This window comes from Pongo pygmaeus, chromosome 9 (genome assembly GCF_028885625.2).
Source record: "Pongo pygmaeus isolate AG05252 chromosome 9, NHGRI_mPonPyg2-v2.0_pri, whole genome shotgun sequence".
NCBI classification, from domain to species: domain Eukaryota; kingdom Metazoa; phylum Chordata; class Mammalia; order Primates; family Hominidae; genus Pongo; species Pongo pygmaeus.
In genome coordinates, this window is record NC_072382.2 from 103606788 (window position 1) to 103633746 (window position 26959).

Sequence of the window (26959 nt, forward strand, 5' to 3'; positions counted from 1 at the left end):
GGGTGGAGAGTTCTGTAGATGTCTATTAGGTCTGCTTGGTGCAGAGCTGAGTTCAAGTCCTGGATATCCTTGTTAACCTTCTGTGTCATTGATCTGGCTAATATTGACAGTGGGCTGTTAAAGTCTCCAATTATTATTGTGTGGGAGTCTAAGTCTCTTTGTAGGTCTATAAGGACTTGCTTTATGAATCTGGGTGCTCCTGTATTGGATGCATATATATTTAGGATAGTTAGCTCTTCTTGTTGAATTGATCTCTTTGCCATTATGTAATGGCCTTCTTTGTCTCTTTTGATCTTTGTTGGTTTAAAGTCTGTTTTGTCAGAGACTAGGATTGCAACCCCTGCTTTTTTTGTTGTTTTTGTTTTCCATTTGCTTGTTAGATCTTCCTCCATCCCTTTATTTTGAGCCTATGTGTGTTTCTGCACATGAGATGGGTCTCCTGAATACAGCACACTGATGGGTCTTGACTCTTTATCCAATTTGCCAGTCTGTGTCTTTTAATTGGGGCATTTAGCCCGTTTACATTTCAGGTTAATGTTGTTCTGTGTGAATTTGATCCTGTCATTATGATGTTAGCTGGTTATTCTGCCCATTAATTGATACAGTTTCTTCCTAGCATCGACGGTCTTTACAATTTGGCATGTTTTTGCAGTGGTTGGTACCAATTGTTCCTTTCCATGTTTAGTGCTTCCTTCAGGAGCTCTTGTAAGGCAGTCCTGGTGGTGACAAAATCTCTCAGCATTTGCTTGTCTGTAAAGAATTTTATTTCTCCTTCACTTCTGAAGCTTAGTTTGGCTGGATATGAAATTCTGGGTTGAAAATTCTTTTTAAGAATGTTGAATATTGGCCCCCAGTCTCTTCTGGCTTATAGGTTTTCTGCCGAGAGATCCACTGTTAGTCTGATGGGCTTCCTTTTGTGGGTAACCTGACCTTCATTTCAACCTTGGTGAATCTGACAATTATGTGTCTTGGGGTTGCTCTTCTCAAGGAGTATTTTTGTGGTGTTCTCTGTATTTCCTGAATTTGAATGTTGGCCTGCCTTGCTAGGTTGGGGAAGTTCTCCTTTTTTTTTTAAGATGGAGTCTCACTTTGTCGCCTAGGCAGGAGTACAGTGGTGCCATCTCGGCTCACTGCAACTTCCACCTCCCAGATTCAAATGATTCTCCTCCCTCAGCCTCCTGAGTAATTGGGATTACAGGTGCCACCACACTTGGCTAATATTTGTATTTTTAGTAAAGACGAGGTTTCACCATGTCGGCCAGGCTGGTCTTGAACTCCTAACCTCAAGTGATCTGCTCACTTCAGTCTCCCAAAGTGCTGGGATTAAAAATGTGAGTCACCATGCCCAGCCAAAAGTTATTTCTGAGTAATGCAAAAAGCAGCAAAAAATTCCTAAACTAAATTTAAATTAGAATCTGACACCCAAAATGAAAATAATTCTATGTTTTTATTTTTGTTTTTTAAAAATACGAAGATTACATATGTCAAACTTCATCACACTGTACACTTTAAATGTGTACAGTTAATTCTATGTCAATTACATCTCAATAAAAGTTGGAAAATTTTAGAGAAAAATTAACTAAAATACTATGTGCTTAGGTTCTATGGAAAATGGTTTTTATAGGCCAGGCACAGTGGCTCACACCAGTAATCCTAGCTCTTTGGGTTGCCAGGGCAAAAGGATCACTTGAGCCTAGGAGTTGGAGACCAGCCTGGGCAACATGGCAAAACCATGTCTCTACAAAAAAATACAAAAATTAGCCAGGCATGGTGGTACTCACCTGTAGTCCCACCTACTCAGAAGGCTAAAGTGGGACGATCATCTGAGCCTGGGGAGGCTGAGTCTGCAGTGGGCCTTGATTGTGCCACTGCACTCCAGCCTGGGCAACAGAGTGAAATCCCATCTCAAAAAAAAAATAAGAAAAAAGAAAAGAGAAGAGGAGAGGAGAGGAGAGGAGGGAGGAGAAGAGAGAGAAAGGGAGGGAGGGAGGGAGGAAGGAAGGAAGGAAAGAGGGAAGGAAGGAAGGTAGGAAGGAAGGAAGTTTTTTATAAAGTATTAAGCAAACTCCTCCATGCCAAGTAGCATACAATCTATTTGCAAAGATGTTCACAAAATATTAGAAAGATAAAAGTACAAAATAGTATGTGCAAATATTTGATCATCTGGCAAGATCCAAATCTATATGAATTCAGACAGAAGCATTAGAGTAAATTCCTTCATGCAATGAGATTTAACATAAATTTTAAAGAAAGTATGGGACTGTTTTTTCATTGAATAGTCTAGAAAACATGCATCAAACATGCCTCACTGCATCTTCCGCCTCCTGGGTTCAAGCGATTTTCATGCCTGTCTCCTGAGTAGCTGGAATTACAGATGCATGCCACCACACCTGGCAAATTTTTTTAATTTTTAATAGAGACAGGGTTTTGCCATGTTGGCCAGGCTGGTCTCAAACTCCTGGCCTGAAGTGATCCACCCGCCTCAGCTTCCCAAAGTGCTAGGATTACAGGTGTGAGCAACCGCACCTGGCCCTTGAAGACATTTCAATGCTGAAGAGCATGGCAAGCCAAAGAGCGAGCTCAACACCTCTGAAAGGCAGAACTGACTCTTCTTATCTTTGGGGGATGAGAAGACAGAGATCTTTTAGTTTCTCAATCAAAAGCCCGAGGTGGCGGTCGGGTGGAAGGGGAGGGGGAATACCCAAGTTTTAGAAACAAAAGAGACAAACTGGATTTCAATCATACTAAAACTACAACCAAGCCCTGATCCTGTCAAATCCCGAATTACAGTTGTTATTCACCCTATTTGCTTAACAGAGCAAATAATAAATACTTTCTGGTAGAAGATAGTATTTCCTGAATATCTTATGCTTTTTAAATACACAATATCTTACATTAAAAGGTTGTTAAACATGTGAGAAGGCAGAGCAACATGATTTATAAATAAGAGACAACATAGGCAAAAGAAGCAGACCATTAAGTAATCCTGATTTCAAAAGAACTCTGATTACTCTGTTAAAGAAAAAAAAAAGAACATGCAGTAAATGAAAAACTTGAAAATTTAAATGGAACAGAATCTATTAAACAAGATTAAGATGGACATTTCTAGGGCTTAAAAATAAAATACCTAAAATTGAGCAGAAAATAGAATTAGTAAATTTCAATAGAATTTACTATTGTCAGGTCAATAGAGAAGAGAAAAACTGAAGTACAAGGAGAAACAAAGGATTGAAAAAGGTATAACAGTGCCTAAGAAACATATGGGACACAGTGAAAAGTTCTAATATATATGTAACTAAAAACAAAGAAAAAGAGAGTGAAAACAAGGCAGGTATACTCTTTGAAGAGGTAATGGCTAGATTTTCAAAATTGATAAAATAAATCAACCAAAGAATTTGAAAGTTCAGAAAACCCCAAACAGGATGAATCTGAATACATAAGACACACAAGCACACACATACCAGAGAGAGGGAAAAAGAGACGGAGGGAGAGAAGAGCAAGTCTGCTGAAAATAAAGGCAAAGAAAAAATTTCAACACAGTCAAAGAAAAGAGACACATTACTTTGCAACAGTTGACTTTTCATCTGAAACTATGGAATCCTTAATGGAATAATATTTTTAAAGTGCTGAAAAACAAAATGTCAGCCAGGAGTGTTGACTCATGCCTGTAATCCCAGCATTTTGGGAGGCTGAGATGGGAGGATTGCTTGAGGCCAGGAGTTGGAGACCAGCCTGGGCAACACAACAAGACCTCATCTTTACACAAAATAAAAAAGTTACTTGGGTGTGGTGATGCACACCTGTAGTCCCCGCTACTCAGGAGGCTGAGGTGGGAGGATCACTTGAGTCAGGAGTTTGAGGTTAACAGTGATCTGTGATCATGCAACTTTACTCCAGCCTGGATGACAAAGCAGGACCCTGTCTCTAAAACAAAACAAAGATAACTGCCAACTGCCAACTTAGAATTCTATGTAGCCTAAAAATTTCCTTCAAAAATAAAGGTAAAATAATGCCAGGCACGGTGGCTCACTCCTGTACTCCCAACACTTTGGGAAGCCGAGAAGGGAGGACTGCTTCAGCCCAGGAGACCGCCCTGGGAAACACAGTGAGACCCTGTCTCAATATTTTTAATAATAAAATAAAAATAAAGGTGAAATAAAGACATTTTCAGACAACAAACTCTGAGAGAACTAATCACCAGGAGGCCTCAATTATAAGAAATACTAAAGAAAGATGTTCATGCTGGGCGTAGTGGCTCATGCCTGTAATCCCAGTACTTTGGGAGGCTAGGTCAGGCCAATCACTTTGAGCTGAGGAGTTCACGACCAGCCTGGGAAAAATGACAAAACCCTATCTCTAAAAAATAAAAATACAAAAATTAGCTGGGTGTATGACTTGAGCCTGTAGTCCCAGCTGCTTGGGAGGCTGAGGCTGGAGGATCACTTGAGCCTGGGAAGCTGAGGTTGGAGTGAGCCGAGATCCTGCCACTGCATGCCAGCATGGGTGACAGAGTGAGATCCTGTCTCAGAAAAAAAATACAGAAAGATGTTCATGCTGAATGAAAATAATCCTAGTTGTAAATTCAGAACCACCGGAAAGAATAAGAAAACTGTAAAGAAAAAAACATACTGATAAATATAAAATAATAATTACTATTTAAAACAATAACAAAATAATGTATTTTGGAAATACGTAGAAGTATAATGTTGACCAAAACAACAGTAAGATGTGGGTAGACTTTTCAGATTGTAAGATTCTTGGCCGGGTGCGGTGACTCACACCTGTAATCCCAACACTTTAGGAGGCTGAGGCGGGCGGATCACAAGGTCAGGAGTTTGAGACCAGCCTGGCCAACATGGCAAAACCCCAAGTCTACTAAAAACACAAAAATTAGGCCAGGCACAGTGGCTCACACCTATAATCCAGCACTTTGGGAGGCCAAGGTGGGTGGATCACGAGGTCAGGAGTTCAAGACCAGCCTGGCCAACATGGTGAAACCCCATCTCCACTAAAAATACAAAATCAGCCAGGTGTGGTGGCACATGCCTGTAATCCCAGCTACTCGGGAGGCTGAAGCAGGAGAATCGCTTGAACCCAGGAGGCAGAGGTTGCAGTGAGCCGAGATCGTGCCATTGCACTCCAGCCTGGGCACCAACAGTGAAACTCCATCTCAAAAAAAAAAAAAAAAGATACTTGTTTACTTGAAATATGGTAAGTATGCTAATTTAAGATGGACTATAATAAATCAAGGAGGCATACTGTAATCTCTAGGGTAACCATAAAAAGTTACAATAAAATGTTAAGTAAAAACCTAAAAAGGAGAAAAATGGAATAATAAAAGTACTTTATTATTCCTTCGATTTTGCCTACTTTTGGATAAAAGGGGAAAAGAAAAGAATTAGAAAACAATGAGCAAAATTATAAGCTTAAACCTAACCATGTCAGTAACATAAATGGACTAAACAATCTACTTAAAAGACAAATGCTTGCTAAAGAATAATAAGCCCCAAATATGTGCCGTTTAGAAGAAAGACTCTATAAATATAAAGACACAGAAAGGCTGAAAGTTAAAGGATGGAAGGACATATCATGAAAATACTAACCAAAAAAGGCTATAGTAACTATATTAATACAGGTAGGTTTTCAAGCACAACTGTTACAATAGACAAAGAGGGGTATTTCATATTGATAAAAGGTTAATTGCAATAGAAAGAAATGACTAACATTTTTATTGATTGATTGATTGAGACACACACCTAAGCTGGAATGTAGTGGTGTGATTGCAACTCAGTGCAGCCTTGACTTCCTGGGCTCAAGCAATCCTCCCACCTCAGCCTCCAGAATAGCTGGGACTACAGGTATGCACCACCATGCCGAGCTAATTGTTTATGTTTTGTAGAGACAGGGTTTCACCATGTTACACCTAGCCTGGTCTCCAACTTCTGAGCTCAAGAGATGCTCTTACCTAGGCCTCGAAAAGAGCTGGGATTACAGGGGTAAGCCTCACACCTGGCCTATTTATAAATTTTTGTAAACAAAAAGGTGAAGTACACAAATCCGCAACAACCGCTACAGATTTTAAACTTCCTCTCTCCGTTACTGTTAAGAAAAGCAAACTTAATATCTGTGAAAGCATAGAATATTTGAACAGAACAATTACCATATATGACCAAATTTAACTACAGAATATATATCTTTTTCAAGTATACATAGACTAGTCATCAAAATAAAGCATGTGCAAAACCATAAGTCTCAATAAATTTGAAAGAACTGAAATCATACAGATTATGTTTTATGTTTTCTGACCACAGTAGAATTAAACTAGAAATAAGTAACAAAATGAAAAATAGAAATCTCTAAATGCTTAAGATTAAACATATTTTAAATAACTCATCAAATAAGAGACTCTATTGGAAAGTAGAAAATATTTTGAAATGAATGATGAAGAAAATATGTTATGTCAAAACATGCAGGATATAAGTAAAATAGTGTAAGCTATTTATTTATATCTTTTTTCTTTTCTTTTTTTTTTTTTTTGAGACAGGGTCTCACTCTGGTTGCCCAGGCTGGAGTGCAGTGGCATGATCATGGCTCACTGCAGTCTTGACTTCCCACGCTCAAGCAATCCTCCTACCTCAGCCACCCCAGCAGCTGGGACTACAGGTGCACACCAGCACACCCAGCTACTTTTTTGAAATTTTAGTAGAGTCAGGATCTCATCATTTTACGTAGACTGGTCTCCAACTCCTGGGCTCAAGAGATCCACCTGCCTCGGCCTCCCAAAGTGCTGAGATTACAGGTCTATGCCACCTCGCCCAGCCTATTTATATCTTTAAAAGCATATATCATTTAAAAAGTCAAAAATTGGCCAGGCATGGTGGCTCACGCCTGTAATCCCAGCACTTTGGGAGGCTGAGACGGATGGATCACTTGAGGTCAGGAGTTCGAGACCAACCTGACCAACATGGTGAAATTTTATCTCTACTAAAAATACAAAAATTAGCCAGGCGTGGTGGCACGCACCTGTAATCCCAGGTACTTGTGAGGCTGAGGCAGGAGAAGCACTTGAACTCAGGAGGCAGAGGTTGCAGTGAGCCGAGATCACATCACTGCATGCCAGCCTGGGCAACAGAGTGAGACTGTCTCAAAAAAAAAAAAAAAAAAAGTCAAAAATTAATGATCCCAGCTTACAAATTAATAACCTAGAAAAAGGTCAGCAAATTAAACTCAACAGAAGAATAAAACAATAAAGATAAGAACTGAAATCAACTAAGTAGAAAGCAAACATGCAATATAGAAGTTCAACAAAGCCAAAGTTGGTTGGTTGTCAAGAATAACATCAAGGCCACGGCCGGGCACAGTGGCTCATGCCTGTTATTCCAGCACTTTGGGAGTCCAAGGCGGGTGGATCACCTGGGGCCAGGAGTTCGAGACCAGCCTGACCAACATGGTGAAACCCTGTGTCTACTAAAAATACAACAATTAGCCAGCGTGGTGGTGCATACTTGTAATCCCGGCTACTCGGGAGGCTGAAGCAGGAGAATCACTTGAACCAGGGAGGCAGAGGTTATGGTGAGCCAAGGTCGCCCATTGCACTCCAGCCTGGGCAACCAGAGCAAAACTCCATGTGAAAAAAAAAAAAAGAATAACATCGATATACCACTGGCAAGGCTGGTCAAGAAAAAAAGAAAATAAATAAATCATCAATATTAAAACTAAAAAATAACACCGTTATAGATTCCACAAACATTTAAAACATAAGTTTTTAAATGTAAGAAATAATATTATGCTAATAAAATTGAAAATCTAGATGAGGTGTTCAAATTCCTTAAAAACTGTAACAGTCATAGATGGAGTTTTCTTTTTGGCACAATTTTAAAAAGCATTTAAGAAATACATATTACCAATATTATAGAAAGTTTAGGCTGGGCACAGTGGTTCACGCCTGTAATCCCAGCACTTTGGGAGGCCGAGGCAGGCGGATCACTTGAGGTCAGGAGTTCAAGACCAGCCTGGTCAACATGGAGAAACCCAGTCTCTACTAAAAATACAAAAATTAGCCAGGCATGTTAACGTACACCTGTAATCCCAGATACTCAGGAGGCTGAGGTAGGAGAATCGCTTGACCCCGGGAGGCGGAGGTTGCAGTGAGCCGAAATCGTGCCAGTTGCACTCCAGCCTGGGCGACAGAGGTAGACTTCATCTCAAAAAAAAAAAAAAAAAAAAAAGTTTAGCAATAGAAAATTAGACAAAACTTTTCAACTCATTTTAGGAGGTCAGAAAAACATTAATAGTAGTAAAACTTAACAAGTATATAACAGGTAAGGAAAATCACAAACCAATATCTCTCATGAACATAGAATCAAACATCTTAAACATGGTATTATCACATTTAATAATGTGCTTTATAAAAAGAAAAATATAACAAACTGGGGCTTATTATATAAATGCAAAGTTGGCTTCACAGTAACAAAACAAATTAGTTGACTACATTAACAGAATAAAGAAGAAAAAACATATGGTCAATTTGGTAAATGTGAAAAAAATTAACGCTTTTACATAATTTTTTAAATCTCAAAAAAAATTGATGGAAATTTTCTCAGTTTGATAACAGATATCAACTAAAGCACCTACAGTTTATACCCTATATAATGGTAAAAAAAATTTTTAATCAAAAAATAAACATAAACATAAACACAAAAATAAATAACCCAAAACTGAACATTTTTTGCTATGATGTTGTAAACAAAGCAAGAATGTCCTCTACTACCACTTCTTTTTTAACATTATCCTGGACATCATAGCCAGTGCACTAAAGTAATTGGGGGCAGCTGGGTGGGTGGCACAAATATTAAACAAAATGAAGTAAAGCTCTTCTTATAACCAGATACCACAATTGTGTATATAGAAACTCCAAAAAAAACTAACAATCCATGAGAAATAAAAAGATAATTTAGCAAGGTGTCTGGATACAAGATCAACATACAAAATAAACTGTGTAACTATATAATACAACAAACAGGAAGAAAATAAGCATTTTAAAGTATCACTTATAATAGCACCAAAAAAATGCAATTTTTTTTTTTTTTTGAGACAGAGTCTCACTTCGTCACCCAGACTAGAGTGCAGTGGTGTGATCTCAGCTCACTGGAACCTCCACCTCTGGGTTCAAGCGATTCTCACGCCTCAGCCTAGTATCTGGGATTACAGGCATGTGCCACCACACCCAGCTAATGTTTTTGTATTTCCAGTACAGACAGGGTTTCACCATGTTGCCCAGGCTGGTCTTGATTCCTGGTCCCAAGTGATCTGCCTGCCACAGCCTCTCAACATGCTGGGATTACAGGCATAAGCTACCACTTCCGGCCTAACATAGGGTTTTTCAACCTTGGTACTATCAACATTTTGAGCCAGATCAGTCTTTGTTGTGGGGGCCTGTCCCGTACGTTGCAGGATGTTTAGCAGGATAGTTGATCTCTACCCACTAGATGCCAACAGCACTCCTCACCTCAGTTGGGACATATCTCGACACTGTTGAGTGTCCCCGAGGGAAGCAAAATTAACCTTGGTTGAGAATCATTGATCTAATGAAAGATATCAATATTCTTCCACTCAATACTATAAAACATTGTTGACAGAAATTAAAGATCTAAATAAATAGATATTTATTATGGTTTGGAAGACAATATTGTTACAAGGTTAATTCTCCTTAAATTCATCTAGATAGTCAATGCAATTCCAATTAAAATCCCATCAGATGGGCAGGGCGCAGTGGCTCACGCCTGTAATCCCAGCACCTTGGGAAGCTGAGACAGGTGGATTACCTGAGGTCAGGAGTTCAAGTCCAGCCTGGCCAATGTGGTGAAGCACCATCTCTACTAAAAATACAAAAATTAGCCGGGCGTGGTGGTGGGCGCCTGTAATCCCAGCTACTCCGGAGGCTGAAGCAGGAGAATCGCTTGAACCTGGGAGGCGGAGGTTGCCGTGAGCCAAGATCACGCCATTGCACTCCAGCCTAGGTGACAAGAGTGAAACTCCGTCTCAAAAAAAAAAAAAAAAATCCCATCAGGTTTCTTTGATGGAAAATGATAAACCCAATTTAAAATTTATACAGAAATGAAAAGGCAACAGCTTATGCAATCTTGAAGAAAAAGAATAACAAAGGTAGACAACTTATACCATCAGATATCACGTCTTTATATAATCCTACAGTAATTAACACAATGTGGCATTCGTGTGAGGACAGTCCAATAAACTGAATAGAAAGAACAAAAACAGTCACTTGATTTTTTTTAAGTGCCACAGCAATTCACTGATTAGAAATAGTCTTACCAATATATAGAGATGGGTCTACTGAAAAACCACAGGGAAAGAACTAATCTTCAGCTTTAAAAAATTATTTTGAGATGGATTATGGACATAAATGTGAGACTATCTTCTTGACTTTGTTTAGGCAGAAATCAAACCTGACACATAAAAAAGAAAATTGATAAATTCAACTTCATTAAAATTAAGAATTTCTGAGCATCAAAGCTACAGGCAAGCTACAAGCAAAGAGAATGTTCACAATATGTATATCTGGCAATGGGCTCATATCCATATCATATAAAAACTTCCTAAACATTAGTAAGAAAAAGACTGACAACTCTTCTTCCTCCTAATGGACAAAACACTCAAATAGGCATTTCACTAAAGAAGATATCCAAATGACCCAGTATATTGCAAAGTTGCTCAGCAACATTAACTATCAAGGAAATGCAAACTGAAATCACAATAAAAAATTAATACAACCTTCCTAGAATGGCTAAAATTTTAAAAGACTGGCAATACTATGTGTTGGCAAGGATGCTGAACAACGGGAAATGTCATTCATTGCTGGTTAGGATGTAAACTGATCTTCTTTAGAAAACTTTTTGACAGTATGTAGTAAAGCTAGACGTACTTACGCCATGTAACTGAGCAATTCCAATCCTGGATGTATTTCCAATAGAAATGGTGCATAAGTCCATCTAAAGACATACATAGGAATGTTCATAGCTGCTTTCATAATAACCTCAAAGAGGAAACGGCCCAAAAGGATAAACGGTAGTATAGTCAAGTAACAGAATACTAAACATCAATGAAAAGGAATAATCTCTCTCTCTCTCTCCCTCTGTTTCTCTTTTTTGTCCTTGTTCCCTGTCTCTTCTTCTGCTAATGCTGTTAAAAAAATAATCAAGGTCAGTTCTTAAGGGCTAGGGGAAAAAGAGAGAAAGCAACGAGATGGAAAAGAACTATCCCTCCATTCTGAAGTCCAAATGCTATAAGGCAAAAATAAAAACTATAGAGACAGGCCAGACGCGGTGGCTCAAGCCTGTAATCCCAACACCTTGGGAGGCCGAGGCGGGCGGATCACTCGAGGTCAGGAGTTCGAGACCAGCCTGGCCAACATGGGGAAACCCTATCTCTACTAAAAATACAAAAACTTAGCATGTAATCTCAGGTACTCGGGAGGCTGAAGCAGGAGAATCACTTGAATCCGGGAGGCGGAGGTTGCAGTGAGCCGAGATCACACCACTGCACTCCAGCCTGAGCAACAGAGCGAGAATCCATCTCAAAAAAAAAAAAGTAGAAACGAAGATACTTTTCAATAGAAAATAAGAAAAGTGTGTTTTCTATTAAACAGCACGCATACCAGAACAAAAGTGGTCTAAAAAACAAAAATAAATAAACAGCATGTTGTAATGTACTGTGTATGAAAACATTTTTTTTTTTGGCCTTCAAATGTACATTTTAAGGAAAAAAAAAAAACAGATGGTAAAACAGAATAGTTTCCTAAGTAGTCACATAGACATCTGTCTTCCAAAATAGATAAACCTAATTAATTCAGAATAATCTTTTCTTCAGAAACGTTTGAGTCATCAAATGTAGATAACTGTAAATCTGAGGTTATAGCTCTTGAGACTAGAACATTAACCCATACTGAGTAACTACTATTAAAAGTTAATGTCAGCAAGTATCGATTGGCAATTTGTCTCCATCCCCGACCCCTAGTTTCCCTAACCGCCAAGCCCGGGGTGGGGGAGTGGAGTGGCACAAGCTCCTGGGAAAGACAGGCTGACCTCCGTCCCTGCACCCGCTGCGGCAAGGCCGGAACCCCTGGGTCCCTAGAGACGTGTGGCCCCGCCCCCGCAGCGTCGCTGCAACCCGACGGCCGCCGCGTCTCCATGGAAACGGCCCAGGCATCCACGCAGCCGAGAGCACGATGGCTACTGGGGAGCGCGGGGACTTGGGCGGCTACTACTTCAGGTTCTTGCCTCAGAAAACCTTCCAGTCTCTGAGCTCTAAGGAGATCACCAGCCGGCTCCGCCAGTGGTGAGGAACCGAGGCGCAGGGAGAGAAGAGGCCCTTCGTCTTCGCGGCTGTGGAGGCGCGGGCCGGGCGTCGAGGAGCCCGCGCGGGTCGGCGCCATTCTGAGTGAACCCCGAGGCTTCCTGAGTGAACCCCGAACCACCCGGCAGGGCGGATGCTGTGGGTGGGATCGGTTATCGTTGCGCTCTGAGAGGGTGCCAGCCCCCAGATGATTTCTTTTTCCTCCTCTGCCCCAGGTCCATGCTGGGCAGAATCAAGGCGCAGGCGTTCGGCTTTGACCAGACCTTTCAGTCCTATCGGAAGGATGATTTCGTTATGGTTAGTATGGGGGTCGGAGAGTTCCCTGGGTCTCTGCCGATTTTTAAACTTCCCCCCACGTTGGCATAGATTCTTGTGAACACGCCATTCCTTAGTGACGTCGTTTTCTTGGCATTTGGGAGTAATAAAAGGTGCAAATGATTTTTTTAAAGTAACTTTTACGTTTCGAATCACCCATCATGAATTTGTTTGTCATTTAGTTCATTCTTTCTCTACTTTCAGCATCTTGTATCTTGCCTCAGGGAACTTTGCAGTTCTGGAAGATCGCGCGCTCTCTACAAGATTAGTTTCTCCCTTTGTTTATTTTTGTTTCATTTTATTTTGTTTTATTTTATTTACTTATTTTTTGAAACAGGGTCTTTCTCTGTCACCCAGGCTGAATGAAGTGCAGTAGCACCATCTCAGCTCACCGCAGCCTCGACCTCCCGGGCTCAAACTTCCTGAATAGCTGGGACTACAGGTGCAGGCCACCACGTCCAGCTAATTAAAAAAAATTTTTTTAGAGGCAGAGTCTCACTATGTTACCCAGGCTATTCTTGAATCCCCGGGCTCAAGCAATTCGCTCACCCCGGCCTCCCAAAGTGCTGGGGATTACAGGCGTGAGCCACCACCCCCAGCCTCTCTTTTTCAATAGGCACACCTCGTTTTAAAATATTTTAAATATTATCACACAGCTTTATCGCCGCTTTATTTACTAGCTCCAAATTACTTTTGATTTTTTTCTCAACATCACACCCACTCTGAGAACTGGGCTTCAGGCTCTACCAGCAGTTCCAAATGAGGAATTCCCCCAAAAAAGTTTGAAGCCATAGCACAGTGATTTGAATAAGTCTTTTGACTACTAGAGGTGACTACTTTGAGAGAGGTAAAACTCACTTGAAAGTTTAAGTTTTGGTGTGTTTGTTAAAATTTAGTCCATCATTTTCAATCCTGTTTTTTTTTTCTCCTCAATCAAATGGAAAATACTGTTACAGTTTATGAAATTATCTTCATTCTCTGCCATTCATGTCCTTCACGCATTGACTGTAGTTTATAGTTTGGCATAACAAACACTTCCTGAGGGCCTATCATGTGCTAGGAATTCCTTCCAGTGCTGGGAATACGAGGAGGAACAAGACAAGAGCCCAGCTGTCAAAGATTGTACAGGCCTTGGCAAGACTACAATAAATGAAAAAAAAATCTGATTATTTCATATAGTGATAAGGGCACTAAAGAAAATAGGAGGAAATGGAGAAAGGAGAACATTAGGTAGGATTGTGTCATAGTTCTGGAGGCTAGAAGTCTTAAATCAAGGTGCTGGGAGGGCCATCATTCCTCTGAAACCTGTAAGGGAGAATCCATCCTTGCCTCTTCCTGGCTTCTGGCGGTTGCCACCCACCCTTGGCGTCCTTTAGTTTGCAGCTGCAGCAGTTTCTTCTCTTCCTGTCAGTCCCATAGCCTTTTCCCTTCATGTGTCTGCATCTCTTCTTCTTATAGAGACACCAGTCATATTGAATTAAGGGCCCAGCATAACCTGATCTTAATTAATTACATCAGCAACAACCCTAATTCCAACTAAGGTCACTTTGTGATATTTCAGGAAGGATGTAAATTTTGGGGGGACACTATCAACCCATAACAGAGAGTAAATTGGTTAAATGTCTATCTCCCTTTCCCTAAGATAGTGTTATGGTGCCATTATATTATAATGCTACTGGTAATGACATTAATAACATTTCTCAAATACTCATGGTTAGATTATTATGTAGTTTTTTATATTTTTTATCTATACCAGTACTGGCTGTCTATAATATTTTTTAAAGATCAGGATTTGAGGTCACTGAATTTTAGAATACTGTAAACATTTTAATATAATTCATTTATTCAATAAATATTTGTTGAATATTTACTGTGTCCCTCTAGAGGGTATTAAAAAGATGAAGAGACCTGATCCCAGCTTACAAGGCATGTATAGTTTGGGGAGCTAGAAATGTCAAGGAAAAAAAAAAGTCTGAGGCACGGCATGGTGGCTCACAACTGTAATCCCAGCACTTTGGGAGGCTGAGGCAGGAGGATCACTTGAGCCCAGGAGTTTGAGACCAGCCTGGGCAACATAGTGAGACCCTGTGGCTATTTTTAAAAAATTTTTTAATTAGCTGGGTGTGGTGGCACACACCTGTAGTCCTAGCTACTTGGGGGGCTGAAGTGGGAGGATTGCTTGAGCTGTGATTGCACCACTGCACCCTAGCCTGGGTGACAAAGTAAGACCCTGTCTCAAAAAAAAAAAAAATTCTATATTACTTTATGAAGTATTTTTCTATAGCAGTAGTGACTCCAGTGTGCGCGGATTCAGCTTTCAGCACTTTTTATATTACATTTATCATTAATCTTTACAACAATCTGCGAAGTTTGGTGTTCTGACTTCCATTTTATAGCTGAAAATTCAGAAAGGATATGTAATTTATGCAAAAACATTCAGCAAAGGGCAGAACCCAGGCATTTTTGAATCTAGAAACCATGCTGTTTCTACTACAAAAACTGATTACTGAACAGAGGGTGTTGTTTAAACTACAATTCCAGATTTTGAATTTTCCCTTTCAATTTAAAAACAAATTATGTTCCAAAAATGTATCTGTGAGATGATAAATGGATGGAAGGAAACATTTATCTGGCAAACATTTCTTTAGCTCCTAGGTCTATATAGATGAATAGACACAATTAAAGCGAGGGAAATACCAAAAATTGCATTGCAGAGGGAGAAGTGATATAATACATACCAGAGGCATAAGGTACTTTGGTGGTACAAAAGAGAAAGTGACCATTTTTGCCAGAGGTGGTCAGAAGAATATTTATAAAAGACAAGACTCTTAAGGCGGGGCCTGAAAGATGAGTAGGAATTCATCAGGTAGATGAAATGGCAAGGATAATGTTGGAGAGATGGGTGGGATAATATTTTAGAAGACTTTTCATGCCATGCAAAGAAATTTGGACTTTATCTGGCTAAGAAGGAGAAGGTTTTAAGAAAGACTTTCAATGTTAAAATATTGAGATCACCTTGGCGGAAGTGTGGAGGGTGGGTTGTTAGGACTGAGTCAGGAAGTAGTGACACCAAATTGGAAACTGTTGTCCTCTAGACAGTTACATGATAATGTCGAGTACCAGTATGGCCCAGGTTTAGGAGAAAGGCTTAAGGAATGGTAAGATATTGAGAGTAAAGGAGAAGGGGACATGTAGGATGACTCCCAAGTTTCTGGCTTGGTTGACTCGAGTGGCTGATGATGCCATTAAATATGTAGAAAACATGGAAGAATTACAAGGAAAATGAGTTCAGTTTTAGGCATGCTGAATTTGAGGTACATACAAGTGGCAGTATTCTAGATAGTTGAATATAGCATTTAACTTTGGATTTCAAGAAAGCTCTGGGCTCAGCATATAGTGTTGACATCTTCAATGTGGGACTGGGGATGATAAGGAGAATTTTCCACATAAACAACTGCAAGGAAGCGCCTTAATTTACAGAGCTTTCCTGGAAGCCTGCGCAATGCTTCTGCTTACATCTCATGACCAGAACTTAGGCATGTGACCAGAATTTAGGCCTCCCACATCCCAGAGAGGCTGTAAATGCAGACTAAGCTGAGCACATTGCTGTCCCAAATAAAAACGCGATTCCTTAAGGAAGAAAGAATTGATATTAGACTAGAAACCATCAGTCTGCCAGATAGATAATATAGTCAAATATATATTTAAATAATTTAGAAATATTGTCTGTCCAGTATGCATGTTGGATGTAAAAATTAAATTAATAAGAAAATTAAAAATAGAGAAACTTATCTTTTTTCCACTTTTCACATTTTTATTTCTTTATTTGTTTATTTTTAATAGAGACAGGGTTTCACTATGTTGCCCAGGCTGGTCTCAAACTCCTAGGCTCAAGCAATTCTCCTGCCTCAGCCTCCCAAAGTGCTGGGATTACAAGTGTGAGTTATCACCCCAGCCCACTTTCACATTTTATGAAACAAGTTTATTTAACATTTTCACATGCATTTTGACATCAGTAACTTTGTTATTACTGTAACTAGTTTAGGAATCATCTTATATTTTTCCAAAGCACAGTCAGCTTTCCTAAAGTTGAGATACAGAAAATCTCTTCTAATGCCTTACTGGAAATTCCGTAACAAGCCAGAAATGCAATTTGCATGTATTAGGACATTTTTTAAAAATTCACTTATTAGACATATGATCATAATCTCAATGATGTAACTTGCATTGCCTTATTCGAGGTTCCCTTATAAAGACTCATTTCCTTTGGTTCTAGGCCAATTCACTAAAGGCCAGTTGACCTGCTGCTCCATTTATAATGACATCTAACATGTAACTGTTAAGTTAATAACCTCCAGAAATAATTACTAAATCTGAATTAAATTTTCTTTTTTTTAAGAGATTCTTTCAGAAGGCGTAAAATGCATTCAAAACCAATATTCATTGAGGTTAATTCCAGTTTATCTTTTTCCAAATGTACCATTATATAAATTAAAATACTTGCATGAATATTCTTTTATTTGAAAGACTAAAATGTCATAAGGCAACTTGCTTTTTGTCTAGAAATAACTTTGGGGAAAATTTATCTTTTTATAATTAAGCATATATGATACCTTTTTGAAAAAAATGTGTTTACCTTTAATTCTTCACCACTAGAATGTAAATTCCATAAGAACAGGGACTGTGTCTGGCTTGGCATAATGTAGATATTTGTAAATAATACTCAGCTCACATCTCTTCTCTGTTCTCTTTCTTGTTAAATAGCATTTATTAAATGGTTTTTCATGAAGAGAAATCCCAGGAGTCATCTTCCTTCTCCATTTGTTTCTTCCTCCTAAATAACATTAAATCCATCTACTTCTCTACCTCCCCACTTGGTATCTCCTTGACTGATGAGGACATCAGCTCTTCCATGATTACAACAGTAACCTTCCTCCTAGCCAGTCTTTTTCCAGCCCTTCAATTCATTCTCCACACTGCAGCCAGAATGAACTTTAAAAAAAAATAGATGATTCTGATAACTCTTTCCTCTGCTTAAAAACCTTCAGTCTGGCCAGGCGCAGAGTCTTAAGCCTGTAATCCCAGCACTTTGGAAGCCTGAGGCGGGTGGATCACCTGAGGTCAGGAGTTCGAGACCAGCCTGACCAACATGGTGAAACCCCGTCTCTACTAAAAAACACAAAAATTAGGTGGCCGTGGTGGCAAGTGCCTGTAATCACAGCTACTCAGGAGGCTGAGGCAGGAGAATCACTTGAACTTGGGAGGTGGAGGTTGCAGTGAGCTGAGATTGCGCCATTGCACTCCAGCCTGGGTGACAGAGTGAAATTCCTTCTCAAAAAAAAAATAATAATAATTTAAAAATAAAATTTAAAAAAAGGCTAGGCACAGTGGCTCTCACGCCTATAATCCCAGCACTTTGGGAGGCTGAGGTGGGCAGATCACCAGATGTTGGGAGTTCAAGACCAGCCTGACAAACATGGAGAAACCCAATCTCTACTAAAAATACAAAATTAGCCGGGCATGGTGGCGGGCGCCTGTAATCCCAGCTACTTGGGAAGCTGAGGCAGGAGAATCGCTTGAACCCGGGAGGCGGAGGCTGTGGTGAGGCGAGATCACACCATTGCACTCCAGCCTGGGCAACAAGAGCAAAACTCCATCAAAAAAAAAACCTTCAATGTGGCTGGTGCCATGGCTCATGCCTGTAATCCCAGCTCTTTGGGAAGCCAAGGCAAGAGAATCGCTTGAAGCCAGGAGTCTGAGATCAGCTTGGGCAACAAAGTGAGACTCTGTCTGTATTATAAAATTATAAAAGAAAAAAGAAAAAGAACTTCAGTGTTTTCCCACTGCCCTTAGATCAAAATACTGATCAAGATCTAGATCGATTTTCGATCAAGATTAAAATTCTTCACTTGACTACAAGATCAATTTAACTCCCCAGCCTTATCTGACCATTGCTGCTTCTGGGTCACACCAAACCTCTTCACTTTCCTTGAATGGAATGTATCATCCTTTCTCACCTTACAGCCTTCATACTTACCATTTTCTCTCCCTTGAAAAATGGTAATTCCAGTGGCATACCGGAACCAGTTTAGGAGAGCCTGATTGCTAGACTTTCAGGAATCTTTGTTTGCTGGTTGTTATACTGTTGGCAACTTGAAATCCACCATGGAAACAGGCAAACGCTACAATCAGGGCTTTTTAGGGGAGGAGGAGTGGCCAGTTGTTAAACATTTACCAGTATACCCCTCTGCCCAGCTAACTCCTATTCAACTTTCTGATCTAAACCTAAATGTTCTTTCTATATTAACATTTCTTCCCAATGCCATTAGATTATGTCTGCCCATTTTGTACTTTGATAGCACCTGCACTTTTTTATAGCATACATGGCATGTTACTGTCTCCGCTCTTACTATCTGCCTGCCCATGAGGGCAAGCACTGTCCATTGGATTTTAGTATTAAGAAGTCAAAGGTACTATTCATTAAGTGATAGGAGCAGGAACCAGATAGAGAGGAATGAGAAGTAGATAAGAGAAGTGAGGCTGGGCTCGGTGGTTCACGCCTGTAATCCCAGCACTTTGGGAGCCTGAGATGGATGGATCACCTGAGGTCAGGAGTTCAAGACCAGCCTGGCCAACATGGCAAAACCCTGTCTCTACTAAAAACACAAAAATTAGCTGGGTGTGTTGGCGCACTTCTGTAGTCCCAGCTACTCGGGAGACTGAGGCAGGAGAATCTATTGAACCCAGGAGGTGGAGGCTGTAGTGAGCTGAGATCACACCATTGCACTCCAGCCTGAATGACAGAGTGAGACTTGGTCTCAAAAAAAAAAAAAAAGTGAGACAGTTTAGATTCCTCTCTCAAGAAGGTATTCCTCTCTCAGGAAGGAAAAGTGAGTGATCACTTGAAGGGAATGTTGAAAAAATGAAACTATTTATTGTAACAATTTAAACAACAAAGAATAATTCATAGAAAAAGTCAGTCTTATCCCAATCTACTCCTACTCCCTACCCTCTCAACCCTCCTCTTACCACGAGTCGGTAACCACCACTTCTGAAGCAAGTAGTTTGATACTCTTTTTTTTTTTTTTTTGAGACAGAGTCTCGCTCTGTCACCCAGGCTGGAGTGCAGTGGTGCGATCTCAGCTCACTGCAACCTCCACCTCTAGGGTTCAAGCGATTCTCCTGCCTTAGCCTCCTGAGTAGCTGGAATTACAGGCACGTGCCACCACGCCCATCTAATTTTTGTATTTTTAGTAGAGACAAGGTTTCAACATGTTGGTCAGGCTAGTCTTGAACTCCTGACCTCGTGATCTGCCTGCCTTGGCCTCCCATAGTGCTGGGATTATAGGTGTGAGTCACCACACCCGGCCTATGATACATATTCTTACATACTTTTCTTTATGCTCATATAAATGTATAGAGGTTTTATTTTGTTTTATCACATGCGTTACTCTTTTTTTTTTTTTCTTTTTTTGAGATGAGTTCCCACTCTGTCACCCAGGCTGGAGTGCAATGGTGCGATCTCAGCTCACTGCAACCTCCACTCCCATGGGCTTTAGCAGTCCTCCCAACTCAGCCTCCCGAGTAGCTGGGGCCACAGGTGCACACCACCATGCCCAGCTAATTTTTTGTATTTTTAGTAGAGATGAGGTTTCACCAGGTTGCTCAGGCTGGTCTTGAACTCCTGAGCTCAAGTGATCTGCCTCAGTCTCCCAAAGTGCTGGGACCATAGGTGTGAGGCACCACACCTGGCCATATACATTACTCTTAAACTACCCTTTTTTTTTTTTTTTTGAGACGGAGTCTCGCTCTGTCGCCCAGGCTGGAGTGCAGTGGCACGATCTTGGCTCATTCAAGCTCTGCCTCCCGGGTTCACGCCATTCTCCTGCCTCAGCCTCCCGAGTAGCTGGGACTACAGGCGCCCGCCACCACACCCAGCTAATTTTTTGTATTTTCAGTAGAGACGGGGTTTCACCATGTTAGCCAGGATGGTCTCGATCTCCTGACCTCGTGATCCGCCCGCCTCGGCCTCCCAGAGTGCTGGGATTACAGGCGTGAGCCACCGCGCCTAGCCCTAAACTACCCTTTTTTAACTGAAAGTATTTATGATTTTTCCTGAAAATCAATACATAGTCTGTTCAGGGGATGTTTATTTAGTAAGTGCTGTATGTTAGGCCCTGTTCTAAGTCCTGGGAGATAGCAGTGAATAAGAAAAACAGGACCCCTCCTCTTAGGGAGCTTACATTCTATTCTAATACTTTCTTTCCAATAGCTACATTCTGTCTGATATAGATGGACTATATTTTATTCAACTGTTTTTCTACTGATAGACATTGAAATTGTTTCCAAGTTTTGACACTACAAACAGTACTATATTAAAACAAAAAACTCCTTATACCTAAATCTTATCCACTGGTGGTTTCAGAACCCACAAGTAGAGTTTGTTGAATGAGATATGCATGTTTTTATTGTTCAAGATAATAGCAAATTACTTTCCCAAAGGGTTATAAAGATTCACACTTCTGCCAGCAGCTTGTGAAAGTACATGTCTTCCGGTGCTCTCACCAAAAGTTACCAGTCTTTTTACATCTTGGCAATGTAATGGATAAAAGTGGTATCTTCTGGATTTTATTTTCATTTCTTTCACTGCTTTGGAAATTGAGCATCTTTTCCTAAAGTTTATTGGCTATTTGTGGGGGTTTTTTGTTTGTTTGTTTTTTGGGTTTTTTTTTTTTTTTTAGGATAGTCTCACTCTGTTACCCAGGCTGGAGTGCAGTGACACAATCTCAGCTCACTACAACCTCCACCTCCCAGGTTCAAGCAATTCTCATGCCTCAGCCTCCCCGGTAGCTGGAATTACAGGAGTGTGCCACCATGCCCAGCTAATTTTTGTATTTTTTCAGTACAGACGGGGCTCGCCATGTTAGCCAGGCTGATCTTGAACTCCTGGCCTCAAGTGATCCACCCATCTTGGCCTCCCAAAGTCCTGGGATTATAGCCCTGAGCCACCGCGCCTGGCCCTATTTTTATTTTTTATATGCCTATTTTTATCCTTTGGTGACATGTGCCGCCCTCAAACCTTGTGATGATGTCAGCACATTACCCTTCTGACATGAAAAAAGAAAAAAAATTATAAAATAAAAAAGAGCTAGGCTGGGTGCGGTGGCTCACGCCTGTAATCCTAGCACTTTGGGAGGCCAAGGCAGTCAGATCACCCGAGGTCAGGAGTTTGAAACTAGCCTAGCCAACATGGTGAAACCCCTTGTCTACTAAAAATACAAAAAATTAGCCGGGCATGGTGGCACACACCTGTAATCCCAGCTACTCAGGAGGCTGAGACAGGAAAATCGCTTGAACCTGGGAGGCAGAGGTTGCAATAAGCCAAGATCACACCACTGCACTCCAGCCTGGGCAACAAGAGCGAAACTCCATCTAAAAAAAAAAAAAAAAAAAAAAAAACTTTCGTTCCAAGCGCCAGCAGCTGACTCAAGCTGAAAAGGCAGAAGAAAACAGGTTTGTCGGTTTTTCTTACATTTAGTTTTTTTTTTTTTAATCACTAGGATGTCAGTTTCTCCGTTTTAACATATGTGTTGCAAATATTTTCTCTCAGTCTATTATTTTTCTTTTATTTATTGCTCTTCACAGACATTAGGTTTTCTGGCTGTCCAGCACCTTATGAACAACCATGCAATTTGGAGGTAACTTTTGGGAAGTGCAAGTGAAACCTCCCAAAATGCAAGGAACTCCCTTGCATCCAGATCGTAAGCGTGGGACCTAGGTTTACAAACAGACTCATCAGTGCAAGACTGGAATTTTGGAGTGAGCAACTTAAGGAAGGAGGCACACACAGAATTCATTTCTTTGGCAAAGGTAGTGGCAGAGATCACTTTCAGGCCAGACAGACCTGGCACAGCAATGGCCTAGGTTAGAAGGGAGTGATGGTGATGTCTATGGCCATACCACCCTGAATATTGGAAGCTAAGCAGGATTGGGCCTGGTTAGTACTTGATGTTTATAGCCATACCACCCTGAATGTACCTGATATTGAAAGCTAAGTAGGGTTGGGCCTGGTTAGTACTTGAATAGGAGAAAGGGGTGGTGGTGGTTTCCTCTAGTGCTTGATGGGGCTATCGCTTCTCAGCCTTTTGGCTAAGATCAACTGTAGTGCTTGGTGGGGCTGCAGCAAGGGTGACAGTTTCCTCATGAGGGCAGTTCTGCATATGATTTTGGATTGTTCCTGGGTCCAGCCTTCAGCCTGATGCCCTCCACCTCCGGAACATTTTGTGGACTCCCTGAGATGCTTCTAATAAATTTTCTTCTGCCTTTTCAGCTTGAGTCAGCTGCTGGTGCCTAGAACTAAAGCTCTTTTTTATTTTATATATTTTTTTCTTCTTTCATGTCAGACTGACAATATGCCTACATCATAACAAGGTTCGAGGATGGCACATTTCACACATACCTGCAAAAACGCAGTCATCATGCTCATAAACTACAAAAGGATCTGGAACTAAAACTCTTACCTGCTTTGTTGTCTTTTGCCATGCAGAAAACGTTTCACTTTTAGGAAGTTAGATTTTTCACTTTTTTACATGCCTTTTGGAAAGAATTAAATTGACAGTTACTTTTGGATTTAGATCTAGTATGTGAGTTGTTACTAAGGCAATTCAATAAGCAAGATTGAAGGAAAACAAAGTTTTCAAACATTATATAACCTCCTAATGTTTACTGTATATCATTATTTTCTAAATTAAGTTCCAAAGACATCTGTACTTGGACACACAATGTTCATACTGTTCCAACTTGAATGTAATAAAACTTCATTTATTTATAAACTCTTTATTACTCAGACATTTTACCAATTTAAAATTGTCCTTTCTATTTGAATAAAATGAGATTATAGTTATTTTATGTTAATTGTTACTATCATTTATAATAAAATATCTAACTTATTCCCCTCAAATTTGTATTTTAGGCTTTTTTCAAAGACCCAAATGTTGTTCCCAATTTGAAGTTACTTTCAGATTCTTCTGGACAATGGATCACATTAGGTAAATAAAATTTTCATCTTTTCAGATACTATTTTACTATTATAACAAAATTTTGCCTCAGGAATTTTCATTATTAAAATATAAATTGTGAATGACTCATCTGTTTGATACATCAAGATCAAGTATGACCAGCTGTGCCAGGCCTGCCCTGCATCTCTTTCCTGGGAGTCTACTGCTACTATCCTGGCTTAACACATAAGAGCAATTTTTCTGTCTTTTTATTCATATAAAAGTATTTATTGTGTATTTTCCATGTACTCTGCTAGATATAGGGAACATTAAGGTAAATAAGAAAACCTGTACTAAAGGAACTTGATATGTTAAAATGTGTGTGTGTGTGTGTGTGTGTATGTACTAATGTGTCAAAGGTGCTACCATAGAATTGTAGCCAAGGGCCGGGCGTGGTGGCTCACGTCTGTAATCCCAGCACTTTGGGAGGGTGAGACGGGTGGATCACTTGAGTACAGGAGTTCAAGACCAGCCTGGCCAACATGGTGAAACCCCATTTCTACTAAAAATACAAAAATTAGCCAGGCGTGGTGGCGAGCACCTGTAATACTAGCTACTTGGTGGCTGAGAAAGGAGAATTGATTGGACCTGGGAGGTGGAGGGTTGCCGTGAGCTGAGATTGTGTCACTGCCCTCCACCCTGGGTGACAGAGCAAGACTGCCTCAAAAACTAAAAAAAAATTAAAAAGTGTGGGCAAGAGTGGTCAGTTCTGCCCAGAGGGAAAAGATCAGTAAAGAGTCCACTGATATAGGGATATTTAGGCAAAATCTAAATTGAGATGAGTACATGGGTACATCGATTTCTCACAGAGGAATCAGCCAACCATAGGACTTTTTTTTTTTTTTTTTTTTTTTTTGAGACAGGGTCTCACTCTGTCACCCAGGCTGGAGTGCAGTGGTGCCTTCTGGGTTCAAGCAATTCTCATGCCTCAGCCTCTCCAGTAGCTGGGATTACAGTCGTGGGCCCCCACACCCGGCTAATTCCCGGCTAATTTTTGGTTTTTTGCTTGCTTGTTTTTTGAGACAGAGTCTCACTGTCACCCAGGCTGGAGTGCAGTGGCGTGATCTCAGCTCACTGCAACCTTCGTCTCCCAGGTTCAAGCGATTCTCCTGCCTCAGCCTCCCAGGTAGCTGGGATTACAGGTGTGTGCCACCACACCCAGCTAATTTTTGTGTTTTTAGTAGAGACGGGGTTTCGCCATGTTGGCCAGGCTGGTCTTGAACTCCTGACCGCAAGTAAATCTGCCAACCTTGGCCTCCCAAAGTGCTGGGATTACAGGCGTGAACCACTGTGCTCAGCCTAATTTTTTTTTTTTTTTTTTTTTTTTTTGTAGTGATAGGGTTTTACCATGTCGACCAGGCTGGTCTCGAACTCCTGGCCTGAAGTGATCCACCTGCCTCAGCCTCCCAAAGTGCTGGGATTATGGGTGTGAGCCACCGCGCCTAGTTAGATTATATTTTCATAATGTATTATTTCATAATACATTGAAAGAGTCAGAAATTTTTTTTAAGAAAATTACCCAAACACTTAAACACTTAATAACACTCACTTAAGTCCCTTCAATAACTCTTGGGTCAAGGAAGAAAGCAGAGAGTTAATATAAGACTATTTTGGAAAAAAAATGAAAGCTATATTTTAAATTTTAGGTTGAGGTATCTTAGCAACAGAATGAATAAAAGCAACGTTCCATTTAGAAGAATCTGGTGATATGGATTTATACTCAATAAAATGCATTTTAAATTAGATTTTTTTTGTTTAGGGATGTATTTTGGTAAATTACACAAAAGTAACTTAAAGTATTAGTCAAGAACAAGATTACAAACAGCTCATGATGTTAGACTTAGTAGGTCAGATTTTATTGCTTTTGGCTAAAGACTCCTGCAAAATTTATAGAGCAAAAAGCTGGTACAGACTCCTTACAAAATTAAACTGAGTATCTGAGAGAATATATTTACCCAACTCAAAATTTTCAAAAGGAAATAATCAGAGCCATGTATCACAGTGTTTATAAAACATGTTTACCGTAACTTCAGTCAATCTATTTGAAAAAATAAGGCTCACTGAAGTAAGTGCTCAACCCTCTCCCCATGTTAGTACATACACAAAATAGCATTTTGTACTAATTTTTGAAAAAATCATTGCAAAAAGAGGTTCTCAAATGTCTCATGTGCCTGACTTGGTGAATTACAAATACTCTGAAAAATAGGACAGAAGAATAATAACACTATTTCAGAAGTAGAAGTTCTAGTGGAATGTTAGTACTCTTCCACTACCTCATTTTTATCTCCTTTTACTTTTTCTTTTTCTGCTACATTTCTTTTTCTGATACACCCCCTCTTATTTTCCTCTGGGGCCCTTTTAAAGCAAAAGAAGCAGCTTTTTTAAATAGGTGAAGAGACATTCTTTTGGGAAGTGAACCAGTTCTAAAGAAAGTGATGATGGAACCTCCTTCACTGTGCTGCACTCCCTGGAGATTGCCAGTTGTCGGTGCTGTTTTATCCTCTCAGCCAGTCGCCATAGCTGCTATGTTTAGATACACTTTGTCTTTTTTTAATAACATATAATGGTTGCTTCCTATGTGCTCAGCTAAGGGCATCATACACATTACCTCCTTTGATTCATGAAACAATGCAAGAAAGGTAGTATTATATATCACTATTTTACAAATGAATAGTCAGAAGCATAAGCTAAGTAATGTGTGCAGTTTTACTCGACTGAGTGAGCAGAGGATCCAGAATTGAAGACATTCACCACTTCACTCTCCTGCCTCTGTCACTTCCAAGTTGATGGGGTTGCCATAAAAGTACTAACTTAAGACACCAAATGATAAGGAGGCACCCAGTGTTTTATAATGCTAGTACTAGGGAAAAACTGTATTCTTTCTGTATGTGATCACAGTGATGCATTACATGTCTTATAAATGCTGGGGACATAATTTAATGAAATTCCTACATAAAAAATAGCATGTGTTATGGAGTGAGTTGTGTCCCCACCCCCAAATTCATATGTTTAATCCCTAACCCTTCAATGTGATGGTTTTTGGAGATGGGGCCTTTGGAAAATAAATTAGGTTTAGATGAGGGCACAAGGGTGGGACCCTCATGATGAGATTAATGCCTTTATAAGAAGAAGTAAAAGCACTAGAGCCATCTGAGTACACAGAAAGAAGACAGTTTTCTGCAAGCCAAGAAGAGTGCCTTCACCAGCAACTGAAT

General features: G+C 40.2%; 1 protein-coding gene, 1 non-coding gene and 1 pseudogene across 5 annotated transcripts in view; 2 read left to right on the top strand and 1 right to left on the bottom strand.

Moving 5' to 3' along the window:
* Positions 1 to 12107: 12107 nt before the first annotated feature.
* The window catches only part of CFAP300 (cilia and flagella associated protein 300), a 37169-nt gene continuing 22317 nt past the window's right edge, over positions 12108 to 26959 (top strand). The window contains exons 1-3 of one of the 4 annotated variants that reach the window (XM_054438899.1): positions 12108 to 12354; positions 12588 to 12669; positions 23660 to 23735. In XM_054438899.1, coding sequence (XP_054294874.1) covers positions 12245 to 12354; positions 12588 to 12669; positions 23660 to 23735 — 268 coding nt within the window. In that variant the 5' untranslated portion in view covers positions 12108 to 12244. Of the gene's footprint in view, positions 12441 to 12587; positions 12670 to 23659; positions 23736 to 26959 lie in introns of all 4 variants that reach the window. The other 3 variants (XM_054438900.2, XM_063671379.1, XM_054438901.2) reach the window with 3 other exon arrangements.
* On the top strand, positions 21710 to 21800 carry LOC129009192 (small nucleolar RNA U13; annotated as a pseudogene).
* LOC129009182 (small nucleolar RNA U13) lies at positions 23085 to 23188 on the bottom strand. Its single transcript, XR_008492713.1, has one exon. It is a non-coding gene; the product is annotated as a small nucleolar RNA U13 (small nucleolar RNA).